The sequence below is a fragment of the Megalobrama amblycephala genome, linkage group LG9, assembly GCF_018812025.1.
Source record: "Megalobrama amblycephala isolate DHTTF-2021 linkage group LG9, ASM1881202v1, whole genome shotgun sequence".
In the NCBI taxonomy this organism is placed as follows: Eukaryota; Metazoa; Chordata; class Actinopteri; order Cypriniformes; family Xenocyprididae; genus Megalobrama; species Megalobrama amblycephala.
Window position 1 is genome coordinate 42,828,022 of NC_063052.1, and position 10,470 is coordinate 42,838,491.

Consider the following 10,470-nt stretch of genomic DNA (forward strand, 5'->3'; position numbering starts at 1 on the left):
TTAATTCTGAAGTGAACTAATCCTTAAAGATGAATAGCAAATGGATTAAGTTTAAAAGTTGCATTTAAAATGATAATTTATTGTTACATTTTACATCTTATTGTCACATTTGAAATGCAGTGGGTTAGTTTGCAGTCCTGTGTGAGTGTCTGAACCTGATCCTGTTCTGCCCTCACATGAATAATTCACAGGCAGGCGTTCAGTGTTTCTGGATCTCTGAGCCTCAGAACTGAACATCAGAGTTCACCTGAAGCTCACTTTGGCAGCGTGAAGTAAAGGATGTCCAAGAGACGATGGGTGGAATTCAAGATCTGCCAAACCATCAGCTGCTCAGCTCCCGTCGGCCGCAGGAATAGACCATCATCCCCTGCTGCTGCTGCAGGTACGAGAGCAAACACTCACCGTCACATGAGCAGAACGTGTGTGATGTGGGTCAGACGCGTGTCACCAAACAATGAGTGTTTGAAATGACTGTCATTTTAGAAACAGATCAACAGGTGATTTCTCAGTTTAAATGACTGACACAGACCTCTTGCTGTGTTTTCAATAATATATTACATAAGATATGTGCAGTAAGGGTTAAATTATGTAATCTGGACCACTTTTGACAGTAAAATCAATCCCAATATACCTAAAATCACACTGATACAATACTGTACATGGCCTATATGTGCAAAATGCAATTCATTATGTATCATAAACACAGTAGTGGCCAAAAGTAATATCTGGTCTAGGAAAATCGACGCCCTCAAATATGATTAAAAATGTGTTAAAGATTTTTTTATGCATATTGCATGGTTGTTCTTGGTGTCGATTGTTTTATTTGTGATAATAATGCTATGAAACATGCCAAATTGAAGTAAATGCCAATTTTTGTCCAAGCTGTCATACAAAAAAATTACGAACAAAATAGAAATAACTATGTTGTATTCAATGTATGCATTTTCCTGTCAGCTTTTGTTTTTCTATGCATTAAATCTGTATTTTGCCAAATAATTTTGTCAGATAAATACCTTAACCAAGTTTAGTGTTTTGTTATTCCCTCATATTTAAATAATATAAAATATTAAAATACAAAAGAGAAACAATTATGATTGTGTTGTATTCAATTTGTTTTTCTATACATTATGCACTAAATTTTTAGCCAAATAATTTTGTCAGACACCTAAACCAAGTTTAATGTTTTGTTATTTCCTCATATTTAATATTTTAATGATTTATTAATCGAACATGCAGCCCAAATAAATCACTTTTGTCCACTACTGTAGGTACAGCGCTACAAGAGCTTATAAAAATGCTGATAGTCCTAATATACAATGTAATTATTATCAGTTATTTGTATTTGCACGATGCACACAACTATTTGTACAGCAATATTTGCAGTGTCGGGCTTTACAGCAGCGTGTGCGCGCACGGTGACGTCACCGCGCCGAGAGTCTCGTGTGTTTACGTGGAGAAACATGGCGGCGACTGTGACAGCAAAGCCCGAATAAAACACAGCGAAAATCAAGGTTTTCCGTCCGAGCCGAAGCGGACACACATGTCAGCGGACCGCGTCTAGCGTCAGGCGTGTGTGTGTGCGTGTGGCGGTTTTATGACGCGCCGTGTGTCCGTGTTTAAGCCGCAGGAACCGCAGAGATGATGGAAGACGAGGAGCGACAGAGGAAACTACAGGCCGGCAAAGCCAAGGTGAGATTTACCTCATATTTACTTCATGTGTGCCTGTCTGCTGTCCTCACCTCAGAATATAACTCTCCCCTGAGACTGAGCTAAACTTGACCTCATTGTTGTAGTTTTTCTCAAAATTTAACACCCATATCTGACTGAGATTCAGCCAACAGCTGTCATTTACCTCACTGACATCTGTGATTTAACTCAAATTACATCGTATTTACCTCTGTTTTACCCCACTGCTGTCATTTACCTCAGAAAACAGCTGTCACTTGTGGTTTAACGCCCTATTTACCTCATATTTACCTCTGTTTTACACCACTGCTGTCATTTTTACCTCAGAAAACAGCTGACACTTATGATTTAACGCCCATTTGCCTCATATTTACTTCTATTTTACACCACTACTGTCATTTTTACCTTCAGAAAATGACTGATACTTGTGGATTTAACACCCATTTACCTCATATTTACCTCTGTTTTACCCTTCTGCTGTCATTTTTACCTCAGAAAATGACTGATACTTGTGGTTTAACACCCATTTACCTAATTTACCTTTATTTTACCATACTACTGTCATTTTTACCTCAGAAAACAACTGTCACTTATGATTTAACGCCCATTTACCTCATATTTACTTCTATTTTACACCACTACTGTCATTTTTTACCTCAGAAAACAACTTACACTTGTGATTTAACACCCATTTACCTCGTATTTGCCTTTATTTTACCCATACTACTGTCATTTTTACCTCAGAAAACAACTTAAACTTGTGATTTAACACCCATTTACCTCATATTTACTTCTTTTTTACCCTTCTGCTGTCATTTTTACCTCAGAAAACAACTATCACTTGTGATTTTACATCCATTTACCTCGTATTTACCTATATTTTACCATACTACTGTACATTTTTACCTCAGAAAACAAGCTCACTTGTGATTTAACACCCACTTACCTCATATTTACCTTTTGTTTTATCCTTCTACTGTCATTTTTACCTCAGAAAATGACTGATCACTTGTGATTTAACACCCATTTACCTCATATTTACCTCTGTTTTACCCTTCTACTGTCATTTTTACCTCAGAAAACAAGTGTCACTTGTGGTTTAACACCCATTTACCTCATATTTACCTCTATTTTACCATACCGCTGGCATTTTTACCTCAGAAAACAACTGATACTTGTGGCTTAACACCCATTTACCTCATATTTACCTCTGTTTTACCAAACTACTGTCATTTTTACCTCAGAAAACAAGTGTCACTTGTGGTTTAACACCCATTTACCTCATATTTACCTCTATTTTACCATACCGCTGGCATTTTTACCTCAGAAAACAACTGATACTTGTGGCTTAACACCCATTTACCTCATATTTACCTCTGTTTTACCCTTCTGCTGTCATTTTTACCTCAGAAAACAAGTGTCACTTGTGATTTAACACCCACTTACCTCATATTTACCTTTATTTTACCATACTACTGTCATTTTTACCTCAGAAAACAACTGATACTTGTGATTTAACACCCATTTATCTCATATTTACCTCTGTTTTACCCTTCTGCTGTCATTTTTACCTCAGAAAATGACTGATACTTGTGATTTAACACCCATTTACCTCATATTTACCTCTATTTTACCATACCGCTGTCATTTTTACCTCAGAAAACAACTGATACTTGTGATTTAACACCCATTTACCCTCATATTTACCTCTATTTTACCCTACTGCTGTCATTTTTACCTCAGAAAACAGCTGACACTTGTGGTTCAACACCCATTTATTTACCTCTATTTTACCTGTTGTTTACCTCGGAGTATAATTCTCGTCTGACATTTACCTAAACTTTACTTCTGCTGTAGTTTACCTCAGAATTTAGAACTCAGAACTTAGAATATTATTCAGAAGTCCGTTTCATCTGACATTTTCCTCACAGCTGTCATTTACCTCCCTATAAATCATATCTGAGAATTACTTCACATTTACCTTACAGTGTAATGCTGCCTTCACGTGCTATCAGAAATCTCCTACTTTTTCCAGTCGTTCTCTCCTCTGCCATCATGTTTCTGACAGCACGTGAAGGCACTTAACTCTTGAGTTTTTGTGTTGTTCGTTTTTGAGTGTTTTATGTGCTTTATGCAGTGAGCTCTCATTTATTAACACATGATGAATGAACAGGTAAAGTTGTGTCATTGAAGACTCTCTGCTGTTGATTGAGAACATGTGGATGGTCTTGAGAGACTGGATTTTCCAGCGATTGCTCAACAGGCTCTCTCCATGCCTGGCATTGCACAGCGCTCTCAACAGACTTCAGGTCACTATAACCTGCCGGAGCGTGTCGTGACCGAGCTCAGAGCTCTTGACACATGATTAAACTACGTCTACATTCATCTAGATACATTTGAAAACGCTCTCCGTCCACACTAGTGCTTTCAGGCGTTATCCAAAAGATTCTCATCAACACTGAAACATCGGAAAATCATACTGCACATGCATAAAACATAATAAAAGCTCGCTGAGATGTTACAGTGAGACCAGACATAATAATGTTTTCACACTATTTGATCATTTATTTTAGTAAAATATCTGTTTTGACTCAGTTTTAATGGTTAAATTAAATTTTAGCAATTAAAGGTGCAGTAAGCAATTTCTGAGAAACGCTGTGGATATTTGAAATCACCAAAACAAACACACCCCTACCCAAACAGATCACACCCCTATCTTGATAGCTCCGCCCCCAAAATCACAAAGGCTCTATGCAACACAGGCACCTCCCCCATCATGAATGTATACGCCCCTTTCTGCTGATTGGCTACAAGTGTGTTTTGGTGCTCGGTCCGATCCACTTTCAACAGCGTTTCTCAGAAGTCACTTACTGCACCTGTAAAAAGCATGTCTAATTAATTGAACCTTATTTTTTTAACTAGATTCCGGGAATCATAAGACCCTAGGTATAAACATAGGCTAGATATCAATATTCAATATTCGTCACATGACTAAACATGCATCATCGTTTTCAAATTTTCAGTCCACTCGCTACAATGCAAAAATTATATTTTCAAATTTAAGCACTTGAGAGAGCATCTTCAAAAAACAACAGGAACATTGCAGATGGAAACTGCATTATATCTGAGATTTACCACCGTGCTTTTTAGGTGTCGCGTCAGTGTATATTGATAAACCCTAATGATCCAGCACTCGTCTGGCCTCACATTCTTGTTTCTTAACACACTGGCCTCTTCAGGGCGTGATAACAGAGACATGTTATCTTAAAAATAGAGCTGATTCCTCTCTGCCCGAGTCTAAAAATACCCCGAGTCTGAAGGAGCGGCGAGATTGTGACCTCTCAGTGCTGGGGTGCTCCCTATGAAGTGAACATATGTGAACGAGGTCACTTGTGTCGACCTCCAGAGACCCGTCTGTCTAATTCCTGCTGACAGGTTTACTTGATGTCCTGTAGAGCGCTAACAGACGGACGTCTCACAGATCTCATCCAGATCTACCTGTATATCTGTTGTATGAGCGAGAGATATTTAGAGTTGGTTTTTGGGCTGAATTAAATACTGAGAGAGACTTTTTTTAATTCCACCATTTTATGCTTTCAGTATTGTGGATATGAATCCCCTGTGGGCCTGTTTTGAATGAGATAATTGCTCAATGCATGCATTGTTTACAGGTTTACACCTGAGTTAATTTGAGCTGGAATTCTTGAATCAAACTAAATGTCATCTTGACATCCAACGTTCATTTCTCACACTTTCTCAGGTGAATGTTGGCGCTTTAACTAGTCGATTAGTACAGCAAACCCCCCCCCGCACAACATTCACATTTACTTTGTAAATGTCAGGAGCTGCTGAATAAAGACGTTTGTGATGGAAAGAGATGATTCAGAATGATTCATAATTAGGGCCCAAGCGAAAATTCGCGCAGTTTTTCTAAGGATTATTATTATTTTTTTATTAGGGCCCAAGCGAAAATTAGGGCCCTCTTGTTCTTCTAAGGATTATTTATTTTTTTTCCGTCTTCCGGGGCTTTTTGGGGGCCTTAACATGCTCAAAAACTCTTGAAAATTGGCACACACATTGGAATCCGCGGCCATTAGGACGCCGGAGAGGCTGGTACCCGGGCGTGGCAGGGGGGCTCGACAGCGCCCCCTTGAAAAAAGTCTGAAAATTTGGTCCATATATTAAACACGCTTGCACGTATTAGTATGAAACTGTACACATATAGACCTCATCGGGCCGAACAACTTTCGTGCTCTAAGTTAAACACCACGCCAACAGGAAGTCAGCTATTAAGGGTTGTTTGAAAACGCATGCTCTGGAATTTGATATACTCCTCCTAGACGATTAATCCGATCGCCACCAAACTCGGTCAGCATGAAGTCAAGACACTGATGATTAAAAATTGCCAGGGGATTTTTGATATCTCGAACGGTTTGGCCGTGGCGAGGCAACGAATTTATGGCGAGAAAAAGGAAACAGGAAATGTGTTATAACGTCTGCATACATATATTGATCTTTATGAAACTTCACGAGTGTGTTCGTTATAGGAGTCTGATCACATGGATGTGACTATTGTGAGTCAAAGTTATAGCGCCACCAACTGGCAGCAGGAAGTGTATCACTTTTTGAAATGTTTTGAGATCACCCTCTTATTTTTACCTGATTTGCTTCAAACTTCATCAGTGTAATGTCAATACACAGCAGATGTAGACCTATGACAGGATTTTTGATATTTGAAATATTGTTGCCATGGCAACAGGTCAAACTGTAATAATATTCTTGAGTGTTTTTGAGGCTCTTAACATGCTTCAAATTGCATGAAACTCGACACACACATCAATATTGTCAACCAGTAGACATGGACAAAGCCATAGAAATGGGCGTGGTGGAGGGGCTCAGTAGCGCCACCTTTTGACAAAAGTGGGGGGGTTGTTTTTCCTACAATCACCAAATCGGTACACATATTGTTCTCATCAAGCCGGACAATTTTCTAATTTACATTCATTAGCTCCGACCAACAGGAAGTCAGCTATTTTGGTTTGAATGTTAATTTTTTGAAAAAACAGGCTATGAATTTTATACTACTACTCCTACAGGTTTATCCAATTTACACCAAGCTTTTTTTAACTTGTTGCTAACACATTGAAGTTGTTTAATTGCAAACGGATTTTGGATATCTCAAACGGTTTGGCCGTGGCGAGGCAACGAATTTATGGCAAGAAAAGGGAAACAAAGTGTTATAACTTCTGCATACATTAATTGATTTTGATGAAACTTCGGCTTAGTCTTCGTTGTACAAGGCTGATCACATGGATGTGACTAGGTTGTGATTGTAGCGCCACTGTAGAGCGCTAACAGACGATTTGCTTCAAAATTCCAGAATAATGTCTCACAGATCTCATCCAGATCTACCTGTATATCTGTTGTATGAGCGAGAGATATTTAGAGTTTGCTTTGGGGCTGAATTAAATACTGAGAGAGACTTTTTTTAATTCCACCATTTTATGCTTTCAGTATTGTGGATATGAATCCCCTGTGGGCCTGTTTTGAATGAGATAATTGCTCATTGCATGCATTGTTTACAGGTTTACACCTGAGTTAATTTGAGCTAGAATTCTTGAATCAAACTAAATGTCATCTTGACATCCAACGTTCATTTCTCACACTTTCTCAGGTGAATGTTGGCGCTTTAACTAGTCGATTAGTACAGCAAACCCCCCCGCACAACATTCACATTTACTTTGTAAATGTCAGGAGCCGCTCAATAAAGACGTTTGTGATGGAAAGAGATGATTCAGAATGATTCATAATTTCTTTTGTAAACATCGTGAATGCGAACAAAAGCAGAAAAACTTGTTTCTTAAAATTGTGCTGCTTTGGAGCAGAAAGAAATCATTGCAGACTGATTGTGTGTTTATCCAGTAAAATATTAAAGCTTTTCTGTCTGTAATAGCAGTTTGCACGTCTTAAACATGTAGTTTGATGAGTTCTCTGTGATTGCTCAGTCACGTGAGTGAATTGTTTACAATTATTCTCCTTATCTTGACATGCATTCAGTTCAGTAGACTTGTCATTGCAAGTGAAAACTGTCTTGGTTTTTTTGTCAGTAATGAAGAAAGTATCTTAACACGTCATTAGTATTCCTGTACTACAGTAGGGCCCTATGAAATCCTGTTTTATTTTTTTCCCAAATTCCATCTTTTCCTGTTTAATTTTTATCTGGATTCTTTTTTCCCTCCATTTTAACTTTTTTGGACTCCATTTTAATAGAGTTTTTAACATTTTAATGTTTTTTCGGTTTGATAAATTAAATTTTAGTAATCAAAAAGCATGTCTAATTAATTGAAATCATGAAACTTATACAATTTAACAACAATTTATTAAAAGTTTAGTAAAAATGATTTTTTTTTAGGACCCTATAAAATACTTGTTTTTTTTCTTTTTCTGTTTATTTTTCTGTTTTTGCAAATTCTGTTTTTTGCATTCCATTTTAATGGTTTAATTACATTTATTTTAAATTTAATAATCAAAAAGCATGTCTAATTAATTTAATTCATAAATACAACAATTTATTAACTAAATAAAAATCATTTCTATGAAATGTTTTGTTTTTGTTTTTTCAAAGATTGTGTTATGTATTTTAATTTGTTCTGGCAGTCAAATGAAGCCATAAAATATTAATTTAGTTTATCTTTTAATCATATGACATTAATCAAACTTTTTTTTCAAACTAAGTGCTGCACAAGAGATTTACTGTTAAAATTAAAACATGGACATGGTAGAAAATTGTGATTATGCCTTAAAAATAAATTTTTTAATAATAATTTATTATTATTATTATTATTATTATTATTATTATTAGTGGTAGTGTTATTATTACATTGAGACATAGCTAAATTCTACTGTACAACAATAATATATTTGTCACAATTTCTTCAAGTTAAACCAAACTTTTATTTTGACAGGTTGCAGTGAAGACCAGTGAAGAGAGTTTTTGCATGTTTATGATAGGACGATAGTTTTTCTCAGATGAAACGGTAAAATGCTGATGAAGTGATTCTGGAGATGAAATTCATGCATTCATGTCCTCATATAGTGAAGCGGCAGAGGCTGAAAACACCGCGAGCGTCACGCGTGCTTCAGTGTGTGCGGGAAATGAAACGATTCATTCACACAGAACATGCAGGATTTATATTTAAAAAGTCTACTTGCAGTTTAATATTCACAGACACTAGTCACAATTTGATTTAAGTGTACTGACTTTTTATCAAATATTTGACAAATTCTGTGTGTTATACAATAAATTCCGTTTTTTTTTTTTTTTTTGACTGGATTCTGTGTTTTCTGCATCACAGAAATCATAGGGCCCAACTGTACTCAAGCAGGAGATCATTGCACAAGCAACGCAAGGTCCTGGGTTCAATTCCCAGTCAATTCATGAACTCATAATTTGTATATCTTGAATGCAATAAAAGCGTCTGCCAAAATGCATCACTGTTAAATGCAGTGCGTGAGTTCATCTTTCCAGCACTTTGAGTATCTGAGTGTTGCACAGCGCTGTGACGTCATGTTTGCACAAGACAGATAAAGGGGTTTTTGCATGTGTGGATCTTTGTTTCAGAGCAGTGAAGGACTCGACGGATGACCCATGAACCCCTGCTCATGTGTTCGGCCCGTCCGTATGTCCTGACGCCCAGGCTTTGGCTCAGATCTGCTGTTTGTTTTGCTGCACTAGCGGTTGGCGTTCAGAGCAGCTGTCAGCACATGCTGTTTTCATGCCAGTGTCAGTTCAGACGCTCTCAGGAACACGACTGGAGAACACTCAGCGTCTTTTCTCATCGCTAAACGCAAATGCTGCATTAGTACATAGGTTGCAAGACTAGAATTGGTGCATTGGACTTTATCTTGATGTAAATGCATGCATGCAAATGCAAACTAAAACTCCAGATCTGATGCCTGATATCTGTTGATCTGACCTTCATCTGAACAATTTAGGATTTTAAAACTATCAGACCTGTGCATTAGATTAGACAGAACGGAGGCCTGGTAATGGATGCTTGAACCGTGAGTCCAGTTGCCTGTTTAACTCGAGGTCCGTTCCATTATGCAAAATCGATTGTTCCAACCCAGCATGCAATGGAAGCGTTTTCTGCCTTCACCAGATCTGAGGGCTTTAATTTGTGTGTGTGTGCATGCTGTGATTGCAGGCTAAAAGCTCTGGTTAACAAGAGGTCAGGCCTGGAGTATTCAGACGCACACACACACCCTTTGTTAATCCCGATCAGGAGTCTGCTGGGATAATTGGCTTGGCCGATAAACACAGTCAGTGTCACTCTAGAGATATTACAATAAAACTGAAGCGGCCTGCATAATTAAATGCCTCCTACACGCTCGCTATCATGATCTTAATTAACAGCAGCACACGCACCCAGTGTTTGTGTGACCTTGTTCTGATCCTCGTTATCTGTTGTCAGTAATTGTTTGGCATGTGTGTCCGTCCCTTACCGTACATATATGATTTGAGCATCATAGAGCACCAACTTTCACCATATAAAGATCCCAGTGGTGAAGTTCACATGAAGCAGCAGAAATGAGCAGGGTTGAAGTAACAGCAGACCTTCATTTCACCCAGTCTTCCCAAAGAGGCCAAGCGGGAGTCAGCAGGAGACGCTGGTTAGATAACCCTGAGATTAATGCCAGCCTTCGTGGGGAAAAACAAATTAAATGTAATTTCAAGCTGTGCCATTGCTTCGCTTCCGGCTCCTGCTATTGCTTTCTTGGGTT

At 37.9% G+C, this 10,470-nt stretch overlaps 1 protein-coding gene across 1 annotated transcript in view; it reads left to right on the forward strand.

Moving 5' to 3' along the window:
- Positions 1-1,410: 1,410 nt before the first annotated feature.
- Positions 1,411-10,470, forward strand: part of akap9 (A kinase (PRKA) anchor protein 9) — a 96,749-nt gene continuing 87,689 nt past the window's right edge. Inside the window, 1 exon segment of the mRNA XM_048203409.1 lies at positions 1,411-1,689. Coding sequence (XP_048059366.1) covers positions 1,639-1,689 — 51 coding nt within the window. The 5' untranslated portion in view covers positions 1,411-1,638.